This window comes from Sordaria macrospora, chromosome 7 (assembly GCF_033870435.1).
Source record: "Sordaria macrospora chromosome 7, complete sequence".
NCBI lineage: Eukaryota > Fungi > Ascomycota > Sordariomycetes > Sordariales > Sordariaceae > Sordaria > Sordaria macrospora.
In genome coordinates, this window is record NC_089377.1 from 1,612,605 (window position 1) to 1,626,169 (window position 13,565).

At 51.8% G+C, this 13,565-nt stretch overlaps 7 protein-coding genes across 7 annotated transcripts; all 7 read left to right on the forward strand.

Moving 5' to 3' along the window:
- Positions 1–1,381: 1,381 nt before the first annotated feature.
- SMAC4_03253 (uncharacterized protein) lies at positions 1,382–2,662 on the forward strand (the record flags this gene model as incomplete). Its single annotated transcript, XM_003352884.1, has 3 exons — positions 1,382–1,581; positions 1,639–2,019; positions 2,080–2,662. 3 exons carry the CDS (start codon positions 1,382–1,384, stop codon positions 2,660–2,662), a joined length of 1,164 nt encoding a protein of 387 aa, XP_003352932.1.
- Positions 2,663–3,405: 743 nt separating this feature from the next.
- Positions 3,406–3,750, forward strand: SMAC4_03252 (uncharacterized protein; the record flags this gene model as incomplete). The annotated part of the gene is made up of 1 exon (XM_003352883.1): positions 3,406–3,750. The coding sequence occupies one exon, from the start codon at positions 3,406–3,408 to the stop codon at positions 3,748–3,750; it is 345 nt and encodes a 114-aa protein (XP_003352931.1).
- Positions 3,751–4,585: 835 nt separating this feature from the next.
- On the forward strand, positions 4,586–5,005 carry SMAC4_03251 (uncharacterized protein; the record flags this gene model as incomplete). The annotated part of the gene is made up of 1 exon (XM_003352882.1): positions 4,586–5,005. The coding sequence occupies one exon, from the start codon at positions 4,586–4,588 to the stop codon at positions 5,003–5,005; it is 420 nt and encodes a 139-aa protein (XP_003352930.1).
- Positions 5,006–5,964: 959 nt separating this feature from the next.
- Positions 5,965–6,441, forward strand: SMAC4_03250 (uncharacterized protein; the record flags this gene model as incomplete). The annotated part of the gene is made up of 1 exon (XM_003352881.1): positions 5,965–6,441. The coding sequence occupies one exon, from the start codon at positions 5,965–5,967 to the stop codon at positions 6,439–6,441; it is 477 nt and encodes a 158-aa protein (XP_003352929.1).
- Positions 6,442–6,962: 521 nt separating this feature from the next.
- On the forward strand, positions 6,963–8,375 carry SMAC4_03249 (uncharacterized protein). The gene is made up of 2 exons (XM_066089914.1): positions 6,963–7,836; positions 7,932–8,375. The coding sequence occupies exons 1-2, from the start codon at positions 7,237–7,239 to the stop codon at positions 8,196–8,198; spliced, it is 867 nt and encodes a 288-aa protein (XP_065947723.1). The 5' UTR covers positions 6,963–7,236; the 3' UTR covers positions 8,199–8,375.
- A 1,649-nt stretch (positions 8,376–10,024) lies between these two features.
- SMAC4_03248 (uncharacterized protein) lies at positions 10,025–10,665 on the forward strand (the record flags this gene model as incomplete). The annotated part of the gene is made up of 2 exons (XM_003352879.1): positions 10,025–10,504; positions 10,582–10,665. 2 exons carry the CDS (start codon positions 10,025–10,027, stop codon positions 10,663–10,665), a joined length of 564 nt encoding a protein of 187 aa, XP_003352927.1.
- A 547-nt stretch (positions 10,666–11,212) lies between these two features.
- On the forward strand, positions 11,213–12,584 carry SMAC4_00741 (uncharacterized protein; the record flags this gene model as incomplete). The annotated part of the gene is made up of 1 exon (XM_066089484.1): positions 11,213–12,584. Exon 1 carries the CDS (start codon positions 11,253–11,255, stop codon positions 12,582–12,584), a length of 1,332 nt encoding a protein of 443 aa, XP_065947724.1. The 5' UTR covers positions 11,213–11,252.
- Between the last annotated feature and the right edge of the window lie 981 nt (positions 12,585–13,565).

Sequence of the window (13,565 nt, forward strand, 5' to 3'; positions counted from 1 at the left end):
CCAACCGAGTTTATTAGCCCGAACATCTTTCTCGACCGGCGAGCTCTTCCGCTTCAATATCCTCGACAACACGGCCGAAAACCCACCATAGACACTCCGCCGTTTCCCGCCACGATCAAAAGAATCAGCCTACTCGGAGGCATAACGAGTAGAGGCGCCTTGCTAGGTTCACAACAAGAACAACAACAGAATATTTCCCGTCTGCTGACTCAAGAGTACATGGAGCGTGGAGGGCATGGACCGACCCGAATGCACAGAAGAAGGCCAAAGAGGCGCTCTGCTGGGTTATGACACTTTTCTGTTTGGCTGCCTTGAGCAAAGAGGAGGAGGACTTGACTTTCCGTCTAATGGCTGCTCAACCTGGGACACGCCTCCAGATTTGTCAGTGACATTGAGTTCGGTAACAGCTTTCCCGCCTATATAAATCCTCTCATGATCAAGTTGTCAGCACTGCCGTCGCTGGTTGCTTCGTTGTTGGTCAACGTGCTCGGCTGGACGCAAAACGATACTCTCCCAACCACGCCTACCATCCTCTGTCTACGCATGACCCGGGCGCTGGCATGATGTTGTCTGGCCCTTGCACATGGGGCCCGGCGTCCGCAAAAACAGTGCGGGGGAACTGAGCCGGAAAAAGGCACTTCACTCTCCCTGCCGACTTGGTCTGGCCACAAGCAGGTATTACATATTACTTCGACAATGAGGGCGAAATCCTATTGGCATGCCTGTGTACTCCTGGTATGCCTTGTGACCTTCTTTTACCTTATGTGAGCTCGTGTGCAGATGCTGGGAGAAAATCTTGAGGTATCAACAATGGTGTTACCGATATCTTGGAGCGCTGCATCTGGTAGAATCTGGCCTTCCTGCCTTCGACGAAGGGGTGGGGGTCGGCACACTTGGGGTTTCAAGCGACAGTAGGTATCCGAGTGCCGGCTGTCGAACAGAACTGGAGGGTACGGTACCCGACTCGGGCAGTTAAGTTGCCAGCCACATGGAGTACATAGGTAGGTACTTTGGAAAAGGAGAGAAACAACGTCACCCGGCTATACAGTTTTGGTGCACAAAACCAGTGTCTAATCATAGGACTTCTTTTCTTGAGGCCAGGACAAGGACACTCAGTACTATCCAAACTCGGCGTCAACGAATTCCCTGGATTCGTTTCAAAGGTACCTCTACCTTTTCACACTCGAATCTGCCGTCCAGCCATCTTCTTTACCCAAACTCAAGCGCTCCCTCAACTACTCTACCGTTCCGGTCGCAAAGCCAACGCGTATACGCGCATCCGACGAATACCACAAGCTTTACACGACAAGACAAAAGACCTCCGGCACCACATTCTCGTATTGTATTTACCTTGCAATACTTCACTTACCTAAGAATTACCATGGGCCGCTCCTATTCCGCTCTTCGCGCCTCCCACGAAAAGAAAGCCGCCCTGGCGTCAAAGGCTGCGGGGGCTAACCACAAAAGGCGCCTTACAATGGCCTTGAAGGAGAAGGGAGCCCCTCGTGCCATGTGGGATCCGCCGAGGATGTCCGTCACTCCTTTACCCAACACGCCTCCCACCGAGAAGTCAAAGCCTAAGTCGCCATAGCCGTATTCCCCGCCGGCTCTTCACCCCTCCACAACTTCGGGTGCCAGAAAGATGAACCAGGCGGCAATTCAGAAGATCAAGGATGAGCGATCCTCTGAGCTTTCTTCTGGGCGGTCTCTTCGCTCGTCTACAACCTCTGCTGCTGCCAAAGTTACTGAAAACGTCAAAACGGCAGTTGGAAACGTCAAGAAGGCAGCCAAGGCAGCTATCCAAAAGATCAAAGATGAGCTGTCTTCCGAGTCCCCTCCCAAATCGACTGTTCCCTTGCCCATCACTTCATCTGCCAGCGCGTCAAACGAGCCTCGTTCTGGCAGAACCCTTCGTTCCTCAACCGCCTCCCCTTCCGCTCCCGGCATGTCCAACACGGCAGCCATTCAGAAGCTCAAGGAAGAGCTGTCTGCTGATATCGAGCTGTCTGCTGACATGGAGTTATCTTCCGGCCAGGCCAAGAAGCCTCGCTCTGGCTGAACTCTTCGTTCCTCGACCAGATCTACTGCTGGCAGAACCGAGAAAATTAAGGGAGAGCCGTCGGTTGAGTTGCCTTCCGCAGCGACTCTTGGCCCTTCACCCCCTACCACTGCCAGCAAGTCAAAGAAGCCGCGTTCTGGGAAAACTCGTCGCTCGTCAACTCCCGCTGCCCACAACACTGCCACCAAGAAAGTCAAGAAGGAGCTGTCTGACACGCCGTATCACGGACCAACCCTTCGCTCCTCGGCCACATCCTCTTCTGGCAATGTTGAGCCGTACTCTGCGTCAACGCTTCGATCTTCTCGCCGCGAGGCGGTTTTGAGAATCCAGGAGGAGCTGTCTGCTGAGGCAACCCCCAATCCAGCCTCTGGATCGAAAGTGGTTGCAACTGCTTCAGAGCTTGAGCGCGAGCCTCCAATTGAGCGCGAGCCCCAGCCGGAAGCCCAGCCTAAGGCGGAGAATTGGGAAGGGCCTGAGCATGAAGAGGCACAAGGAACTATGGCCGGCCACCGCTACGGCGACCACCGTAACTGTCCCATATGTGAGGTTTGGGGCTGGGAGTGCCCGCCTCTGCATATTAGCGAGGAGGGTCAAGAAATCTGAGATGTTGAGGCGGTGGTATGATATGAAGAAGTGTATATGTCTCTTCGCTGCGGTTTATGTATCTGTACGTTTAAATATTTTCTTACACAATTCCGAGTTAGGGGCTTCTATCACAAAAAGACACTGTTCTCTTCTGCTTCCTCTCCTTGTTCTCTACCACCCTATATTTCCGCCCTATTTACTTCTCCTCACAACGTGCCTTTTCGTGCCAAATCGTGCCTCTTGTTACCAGTCTCTGTATACAAGCCAGCTGTTCACTGTCAGTGATCACTACCTGGGCGTCGTGGATGATTCAGGCTCCATATAGGTACGTTCCTCCCTGCCCAGCATCTTCACTCATTCCAGGTTAACTGGTGAACACCTGGACTATTAATGTTTTCCTAGGACCTCTAACGAATAGTTGGGCTGCTCAAGTATCTAACACTCTAACCTTGACAGTGGTGTTGCGACCATGGAATCAGGTCCACGAGGCGACCTTAGAAATAGTTTCTCCTATAACTTGAGCGGTCGACAGATCCCCGCTCCCAAATCTTCTTCCCTTTCCAACTCAGATCACCAACAACCAAATACCATCCACCTCAAGCTTGAGTCCTGTCAGCACCTGTGATAAACAACCCCCCCTCCATATCCTCAGTCATCAACCGACACGCACTTCAAATTCCTTTCCAGCTAGGCGCATTATCCACTACACAATTACTCTAAATCATATTGCTGATTATCTACTGTGCTTCACTTTAGTCACAATGCCGAGAACACTGGCTACAGCACGTGGGCGCTGCCCCCACAAGGCCGCCTTGAAGGCACGCGGAATTAACCCGAACAAACTTCTCTTGAGCTCGCATATCCAGCGCATGGGCGTCACGTCTGCAACCTCTCGTCCTCGGTCCCACGAAGCCACCGAGAAGGTCCTCAAACACGCCCTTGAGAAAGCCCAGCAGGAGGAGAAGGCGAAGCAGGAGGCTGTAGAGAAGAAAGGCACCGAAGAGAAGGAGAACCGCAAGAGGAGCGCCAAAACCGAGATCCGGAAGCACCAGATGGTTACGAGGTCGATGGTCAAGAAGGTGGACGTCGTCAAGGAGAAGTCCTAAGCCACTTCGGCTAGATGAAGGTACCAGGTAAAGGTATGTAAACAACCTGGAGCGGACCCTTTCCCTTGGTTAAACCTGGTACCTAGGCGGACACTAACGCTGATGTTTGATTTGATAGGAAATGTTTCCATACAGCCACTTCAAGTCCGATCATACACCAATCTCCCGTTTACGGCCGGGTCAGCTTCTCCCATGTTTTATCAGCCACGACACTTGCCATATCATTGCTAGAGGCTGGAGGTGGAGGTTTCGTCAGCTTGCAAGCTGTACACGGTCGCCATATGACTTAAAATCATAATTGGGTCTTTCCACCCTGACATCTGAGACCGTGATCATGCTATCACCACCTTATTACCTAACCATCACCAGTCATTCATTGACTTTGTCTGGAACCTGGACCAGAAACACTAGGTCCAAGTGTCCAAACCTCTACAGGTAATCTTGCAGGGTATCCCGCAATCTTGAAACCACCTCCACGGAGAGACCGTGGAAATAGTTCCTCCAAGTTGAGTGGTCGACATATCCTGGCTCCCAATTCTTCTTCTCTTTTCAACTATCTTCATCAACCACCTACCCATAATCATCCATTACAACTCTGACTTCGGTCATCAGCAACTCATACTCCCAAAACCAATACATCCTCAAGGTAGGCAAGTCAATCCACGACCTACAGAATTGAAAGCACGCCGCTGACCATGTTCGCATTTCTGTAGTCACGATGTCGAGAACACTCGCAACAGCACGTCGCGGCCCCTACCCCGAGAAGGCTGCCTAGAAGGCAGCTGGCATTAACCCCAACAAACGGTTAACAAGTACTCGAGTTCAGCCGCGGCGCATGACCGCCAAGTCCGAGTCTTCACGCACTTGGTGCCCTCAAGTCCGCGAGAAGACCCTCCTAGAGGCCCTCAAGAGAGCCCAAGCTGCCCTCGAGAAGTCCCGGGTGACCCTTGAGGAAGCCCGTATTGCTTGCGACAAAGATCGTGTTGCTGTTGAGGAAGCCCTCGATACCCTCAAAAAAGCCTGTAGCTCGAAAACAAGCGTCCAGACTGGAAAAGCCAACAAAATCCCAAATGAGAACGAGAAACAGGAAGACGTCCGCAAGCAAAGAGCCTCAAAGACGGAAATCCCCATGCGAAAGACCGTGAAGAAGGAGATTGCGAAGAAGGGTGTTCCTACCAGGGCGATATCGAAAAAAGTCAATCGTGGAGAAGAAGGTCGCCAGGAAGCGAGACGACGCCTAAGCCTCCCCGGTTAGGTAAAGGTATGTAGACAACGAACCCTTGCCCTGATACATTGTTAAAGCATTGAGCGAGTCTAACTCTGGGGTTGCTTTACTGCATAGGAAGGTATGCCATATCGTCGTTTGACGTCTCGGAAAATGAAAGTTGCATTTACAACCCGGCCAACGTTTTACTAACCCTTGACGGCTGGAGCACTAGATCAGGGGCAGTATTGAGATTGCCATAGGAGCCAACAGCTACCCAGACAGAGTAATGTACGTATCAGACAATGAGTTGACTCGCCCAGCTTTGTGTTTCTAGCTGTGTTCTCCTTTCAGAGATCCCCCTTTGAGCCGGGTCGTCTACCTTGGTTTCATCTGCTTTGTGTTGATTTTTTGGACTTTTTGGTGTTCTGTCGGTCCCCTGAACCACAATCGCGTAACAGAAAGATAGCGCATCATATTCGTTTACCCTCGACTGACTTTACATTCGACACCTGAGTCCTCTCGGACGGAGATCGGGGAACTGGAAAGCGACGGCCTTCACTGTGTCTACCTCTGACTACGGAACCTTGAGCCCAGTGGCTTCACTGCTTCCTTGCCTTTACCATGTGAACCCTGAAGGATCATGACCCGGCACCACTTCACTCTCACACTTGGAACCTTGAAGTGCCATTCACTGGCTGGCCATGCCTACAACCTTTGCACTTCACTGGGACTGACGTTCTGTCACCAGAATATTTAAAGGCCATTTGCCTCGCGCAACACACATAACCAGACCCGACTTTCTTCTTCCTACAAGCACCGATGAGCCATTCTGTACGGACCCTGAGGCAACAATCCGGCCACAGCAAATCCCTCGTAAGTGCCCCTGATATTTCTCTGGTAATTATTCCAGATATCGGTGAGCCTTTTATACCTACATCTTTACTAACAACTACCTACCTCGTACACACCGCCGCTTCTGCAGGAAACTTCAGCACTTCCATTTGAAGATGACAAGAACGATAGCCGGCATGCGCGCCGCGCGCGAGGAATACCGCCGACTCAGGGCCATGGGCATCAACACGAAGAAGCAGCTCGTAACCCGTGCCAGGCGCATGACTTGCCCACCTCTTCCTCGCAAAACTGCCTCATTGACTCCAGCAAAGTCCAAGAGTCCTTCACCCAAGAGCACGCCATCTAAGGCCAGCCCAACCGACATTCAAAAGTCGAGAGGCAGGGATAAGGTAGCGAGCAAGGGCAAGGCAATCTTGAGTCCTGAACCCAGTGCCACGGACAGAAGCAGTGAAGCCGAAGACAGCTCCGCGGTGGAGTGTGTCAGCTCCGCTGCCATGAAGACCAAGACCAAGACCACGGCGAACAAGACACCTGCAAGGGGTCGCAAGAGGAAGATCGCATGCATCGACAGCGACGAGGAAGAAGAGGAAGAGGACTACCAGGAGGACGAAGATGAGGAAGAGGAGGAGTAAGATGAAGAAGAAGAGGAGGATGAGGAAGAGGAGGACGGCGACGACAAAGACGACGACGACAAAGATATGTCCATGGTGGATGACGAAGAGGATTCGCCTGCGCCATCACCGAAGTCCAAGACCTACAAGGCCAATAACGGCAGCCAGGAACGACTCAAAGTCGAAGAGCACCAACTCAGACTCGAAGAACAAAGGCTCAAAGTCATAGAGCAACGGTTCAGAGTCGAAAAGCAACGGCTCCGAGTTGCAGAGAAACGACTCCGAGGCGCAAAGTGATGGCCACGTTATGGTTGAAAGGATATGACCAGGATAAAAAGGGCTCAAATAGAACGGGAGTCTGTTTGAGCAAGGGGATTGTTAGTAAAGCGACTGGGTACATTGAGGATTGGTGGGGGGTATCAATGGCAGTCCTCGCAAGAGACGAGACAAAGGATGGGGAGTCGGTCATGTTTGAAGTCGTGATGGGTTCCCCATTTTCATTATACATGTAGCGTCCGCCTTTGTGTCATCCGTCTTCGGATCGGCCGCCTTTGTTTCGTCTATTTCCTTTGAGCTTTCCACTTTGAGTTGTCCGCCTTTGACGCGTTGCTCACCTTTGTGTTGTCCGCCATCGAGTCCTTTTTAAATCGTGCCTTCGAGTCTTTGCTATGCAACCTATCAACCCCCCTCACCTATTCCGAGACATGTAAAGACTCTGTTGGCGGTCAACACATGCAGATACCCTATTATCCAAGTTTTGCACAGTCTCCAACATTGCAAATTATTTCTCCTTTTATTCATTAGCCTACAAAAACAATGCCTAGATTGCTCGCTACTGCTCGTGGGGCATACACGAAAGCCCCGGGGGCTCCTAACCCCAACAAGCGTCTCGCGGGGACAAATATTCGTACCCAGGTGCGAGTGGTGACGGCACCGAACGCACCTTCAGGCCCCGGAGAAGAGCTCGAGGAGGAAGACCCTGAAGAGGAATCCGAAGAAGAAGAGGAACCAGCGCCCCAGAAGCGCAAGACGTCCAGAGGGGCGAGCGGAAAGAGAAAGAGGGAATCATCAGATGACGATGACGATGATGAGGACGAAGACGGTGAGGATGATGACGAGGAGAGCGGGTCCGATAAAAGACCCAAGAAGAACGCGAAACCCGCCGCCGCCGCCCTCATCAACACAAAGGTTAAAGGGGGTAGGCCTCCGAAGAAGACGAAGAAGGCCAAACAGCCCAAAGAAGAGTCCGAGGAAGAGTCCGAGGAAGGGTCTGAAGAAAAGAAGCGCGATCTTCCTGATGGAGTATATCGAATCCGAGACATCCTAGGGAATTGGGTGGATGATGAAGGTCGACTTTGGCACTATGTCGACTGGGAACAAAACGAAGAGACTGATGAGATTTACGAACCAGAATGGGTAAGTTCCATATTTGATACCCTGCTGTTCGGTTTCCTGTTTTGGCGTTATAGACGGGATGTATGCAGTGCACTAATCACTATCTGGGAGTACAGGTGCTGGCCGATCATGTCGATGAAGCAAACGAGATACTGGCCGCATGGAGCGAGAGAAGGGCCCAGAGGGCCAGAACTGAGGAGGAAGTCATGGCCGAGGCCGTGGACCCTGAGCAGATCCGCGAGGAGGATGTGCCTGAGGAGGAACTGCCCCCCGTGGAAGAGCGAAGAGAAGTTCTCTTTGGTAGGAGGAAGGCGGGACGGAAGCCGAGGGAAGAGCCGATGTATAAGAACAGACAGCTTGTCGCTATGACTGCTCCGAAGTAAGGAGTATGTCTACGATGAATGGCCTCCCTTACATGTCATCTCTGGTTTTTTCGGTCTTTATAATCTGGAGCTTACCTCATCCACAACGCAAAAGATTCACAGGCATGGGAATGTGTTAGTCAAGCAATGTAATACCACCGTACGAAGTGTAGAATGGACAATGGATAATATTTTAGGTTCCATATGACGAATGGTGACAAGAAATGACACAAAAATGTTTTCCAGCAACGTTTTGTAACAAATCCACCTTCATTCCAACCTTTTCCGGTTCCGCTCCCAGGTTGATTAGATTATGTAGAAACGGGGCTCACACACTTGCAGCGCATAAGTTGCCTTGTTTGAGACAAAATCATGAGTGTCCCAGGAGTTATCAGTGGCATATCTTGGGGCTAACGCATGAGTTGGCAATTTCGGAGTCATAGAACGGCGAAATATTGTTGATATTTCTTGACTCCTACTATAGGCATTGATGACTCTGCGTGAATTCTTTTGTCCTTATGTCCCGCGCAGCATATATCTACGTAGGTCATATAGGTCTTCGAGTCGTTCCGTGAAAGTCGACCGGTCACAGATGCATCATCTCAATATTGAAGAAATCTCTACCATCGCATCGCATCTATCATAAACGTGCTAGATGACCACATTGATCAGATAAGGTATGACCAGATTCAGTTCCGACATGCGCGCCGCCCGTGATCAAGGGACCGAGAGGAAGGCCGAATCAACTGCACGGGTCAGAACCCAAATAAAGTCCTCGCGACAGCAGCGGAAGCAGCGGGGAGTGCTCTTGCTACCCCCCTGAGAATGGCTATTAAGACTACATCATCAAAAGCCAGCTCTGATGAGGCGATGGAGAGCAGCGATGTCGCCGCCGATGAGGGCAAGGCCGAAAATACCTCTAACAAACAGGTGGCCATCAGAACACGGCTCACAAGAGAAAGATTGCAAAGAATGATGGCTGCTGCAGAGGGCAAAGAAGACGAGGGAGATAGTGGGGAGGCAAAGCAAGGAAAGAAGAGGAAGAGAGAGAGCGGAGTTCGCACATGGGAGATGATAGTTGAAATAGCACAGGAGGATATGAAGAGACTGGAGGTTCTTTTTTTGGGCACAGAATCCTCAAAAGACGATCGTGGCCAGTGACAGCAAAATCCAGAGACCGCATACAGTCGGGAGACACTCATGATTTCCTTTTCCAGTCAGTGTTTTTCAGCCCAAGACAACTTCAGGCCTCATTACTCTACCATAGTTCTACGTCATATGCATCTAATCTTCTGTGACGAGCAGTATTCGTCGTAACAAAACATTACCAAAGTGGACATCAACAGAGACCGAGAGTGAAGTGGTGAAATTTTCCCCACTACAAGGAGCAGTGAATGCAGCTCGCAGAATTGTAAAAAAGGTTTAATATGTTGCTTCAAATTCACTGGCTCTAGAGGTACTCTCGTGCCAAAGGCTTACCGAGACAGGGCATGACTTCCTTGCGATGCTGAACCGTGCTTCATCATCTGACCCTTGAGGACCTCTGGGTACATGTACGTACCCTTTACCTTCACTGTCCACCCTAGATTGCTTGCGACCTTGGAGGCCCCCTTAGGTGTACCTGGAGCGCGTCTCCTCACTTTAAATTTATTTGCATTCTGCCACAAACATCATTTTTCACTTTCCTCCCAAACACACAGGACAACTTGACCACTTCCTAGGAAACAATCCATCTGTCCGGCAGTGAGTAACCAAACAACCCAAGCCTTTCAGTGTATGCCACCTTTCCCCCACCATATCAAAGCATCAGCTGACGTATTTAATCTCTAGCAAACCCTTCCGGCAAAATGGCCAGAACCAGAAGCACGGCCAAAGGTCTGGGCACTTCTACCCGTAGCTACAGGGACGAGAAGACTGCGGAGAGATCGACAAGACACCACAAGTTGGTCGCAATGACTGCCCCGCGGCCCTGCTCCTCCTCCTCCTCCTCCTCCTCCTCTTTGTTGCCATCCAGGGCCAAGGGCACTAAAAGCAGCGCTGCAGTTGATTCTGCCTCTGACCATGACGACGCTACTCACGACGACTTGAGTGTCACCAACACGAAAGACGCCACCGATGTTGAGCAGGACATCGAGGAACCTGCTCCGAAAGATGACAAGAGATGGAAGACCAACACGGTCAGTGCCAGGCGTTGGCGTCTTGCTCAAGCACGTCTGCGCGAGCAGGCCGCCCAGCGAAAAGCCGAGCGTCAGACGCCGGAAGAGGCTGCTCGGGAGGCAGCGGTCAGACAGGCTCGACAGAATGAAGCGACCAAAAACCATCTACGTGTAAGTAATGGCAGTCACCATTGCCTTATTCCATCTTATATCAATCGAGATAGCCAACGTTGGCTGACAATCCGCAGCTGATGGCTGAATATTGGGAGTCAAAGCAGGAGCCCGGCGTCGAGTACAGATATGAAGACTATAAAGACATGATGGACCTTTGAGTCAGAGGCGATGTTAACGTAGTAGGGGATCGTGTGTCGTATGAACGAAGGAAGAAAAAGGGAAATAGGTGGCATGTCTTTCTGTACGGTACATAGGAAGTCTGAGCAGAATGTCCACCTACTTGATCACGATATCCTACCTATTGACACAACTGTGGTTCGCGTCAAATAAAAGCAAAGGGTCGAACGGCAAGAGCGATAGTACTTGCCTTAATTGTTCGTCTAGGTAATATTGCGCCAACACTGAGTGATCCAGGAAGGCCCTCCATACCTGGTACGCTCCTTCCGTAACTCTCTGAAATCTGGTGGCCAGGCCATAAGAAGCACGCCCTTCACCGTAAACAAGGGGAGTTTCCGCATGTTAACAATGGACTGGCAGACCTCGTCCATAAAGTCCAGACTACGGTTAACATTGCCATCCGCGCCAGCTTACCAGTGTGGAGAACGATGCGCCTTGCCATTCTCTACCGCGAAGCTAGCCTGCCTCCCGTCCCCTTCTTCTAGAAGCGGCCCGGCGGCGGCACGCTGTGCGCCTCCTCACCTTAGATCCCGCCCACCCGCTCGTCCCGCGCCTTTCGGAACCCCGAATGACGCCGCGCGGCCTGCCTCGCCGCCCTACAACTCTACAGACGGCTGCACAGCGCGCCTTGCCTTTCCCGCGGCCGGTTCTACAGCCGCCCGTCTATAACGGAGACACTCACAAAGATCCAGCGCCCACGTCTAAGGACAGGGCTGCCAAGGATTTCAAAGAATGGCTTCTCCAACTAGATCCCTCGGAGATTGTCGTTTACACCGACGGCTCTATGATAGCTAAGCAGATGGGCCTCCCAGCGCACGCGGAGGACCCCGACGCCGAAGAAAGACCAGAGGGCGAGTGCGTAGGCTTTGGTTACGTAATCTTCCAAGGACAGACAGAACTCGGCCGCGGATGCGGTCAGTTAGAACAAGCGGAAGTTTTCGATGCGGAGGCGGAAGGGGCGCGGCATGGTCACAAGGCCGCTGTGGCGCTCTTACCGGAGGCACAGGCCCGGCCACGCATTACGATATGCCTTGATAACACGTCCGTCATTAGAGGACTCCGAGAAACCCCAGCTGCGTCGTCACAAGCGGCTTTCCTCGATTTCCGCGCAATCCGAAAGAGCTATGGCCCCAGTCTGGTGGACTTCCGCTGGGTTCCTGGCCACAAGGGCATCACGGGCAACGAGATTGCTGACGAGCTCGCGAAGGCGGGCGCCGAAGGAGGAGAGGTAGTCAATGAAGGCTTGACTACCCTTGCGCACTCAAGGCGGCTTGCTAAGAGGGAGGCACGTACGGATTTCAAGGCATGGTGGGCCACGAACAAGCCAGAGTCTTACGCAGATTACCGGCTGGGGGCTTCTATCAAGCCTAACGACGAATTAAAAGAGTTGGATAGACGGTCTTTACACCACCTCCTCGCGGCCAGGTCTGGCCACGGTGATTTCAAGGACTACCACGAGCGCTTCGAGCACGAGGACGCCCTGTTAACATGCTATTGTGGCAGCTGGAAGACCCCCTTCCACCCTTTCCACTGCAGGAAGGCATATGCGGTTTTCCTGGTCACAGGCGAAGCGGCTATGCGGGAGAATCTCTCCCTTACTATTGGAATTTACTGGCAGCGCTTCATCGCTAGGATCCAGGCCTCGCACTTCTTTTCATGGACTTGCACGAGAAAGGCATGGCGCCAGACACTCTGGCAACAGCACACTGACGGCGGTGGCGCCGCTGACAACCTTACAGGGTTTCTACGGGGTAGAGGGGTGGAGGTTGGCCATGGCCACGACATTGAGAGGGTTACGGTGGACTTGGACAGGCTAGTTCACCGTGCAAGGAGACGGGAGGAGGCCTTGCGGGAGGAGGAGAGCGAGAGCGAGAGTGAGAGCGAGAGCGGAGAGGACTGATTTTATCCTTTCTTTTATCTTTTCCTTTGTTCTACAGGTCCCGCCATATACTGGCAGCACGCTTACTGGGCGATTCGATTATAAGTGTTGGGCCGCGTTTACGCTATGGGCAACACGTGATTTACACTGGCAATAGGCCTCGGTTTGCCCTCAGATTAAAAGGGTTTGGTGGTCAGTTAGGGCACTGCTCCTATTTTTGTATGCTAGACTCACCGATGCGGCACGTCTCATGCCCTACGGGAGGCGGAAGTAGACGTTAAAAATAACAACAACAACAACAACAACAACAAAAAGCTCCTTCCGTAACTAAGGTATTGTTCTTTCCATCCGAAAGCAACAAGAATACCGCCAAGGTATCAGGATGACATAACACTTCATCTCCTCAACGCGCGTGGTCGGCTGCAGCGACGTCCTAAGGACGCGACGAAACGAAACGCGTCCCCTTGATCAGATGTATCCGTCAATCTTTCCATCGAATGTTTTGAGTCACCCTGGCGAAGGAGGAGAGCTCCAGAGCCTCCCGCAGGAGTTCGCGCATCAACTCTCGGAGTGAACTCTCGTGCTAACTCCCAGGAGTGATTCCGCAGTAATCGTGTCCACAGGCCATTCAAGTATGCCAAAGGCTTACCACCTTTGTCAAACAACCCAGCATCATACTCCCAGTCACTGCTTTACTTGTGCTCGTCCAAAACCACAGTAATACAAGGCATCTTGTCCTTCTTTCACTTCCGTTCCAAGCAAGTTGTAGGCCGCTAACTCGTGTGGAAGAAGGCATCAGCTCAAACCATCCCAGCAGGAGATATCTCCTCATCACAGCACGACTCGGCATCCAGCGATGAGTACCAGAAACCTCAGGTGTGATTCAAGTGCAAGAAAAGCTTGAGCATGAAGATATTGAGCACAGAGTCTGGAGATGTTGATAGGTAGAAACCTGGTCAAGGCAGCATTAGCAAAGTTCTAGTGCGAGCAGAAGAGATAAAT

Coding starts and splice junctions, on each gene's coding strand:
- SMAC4_03249 (XM_066089914.1), top strand. CDS start 7,237: ATGCCTAGATTGCTCGCTACTGCTCGTGGGGCATACACGAAAGCCCCG. Junction 7,837..7,931: donor AGATTTACGAACCAGAATGG/GTAAGTTCCATA, acceptor CTGGGAGTACAG/GTGCTGGCCGATCATGTCGA.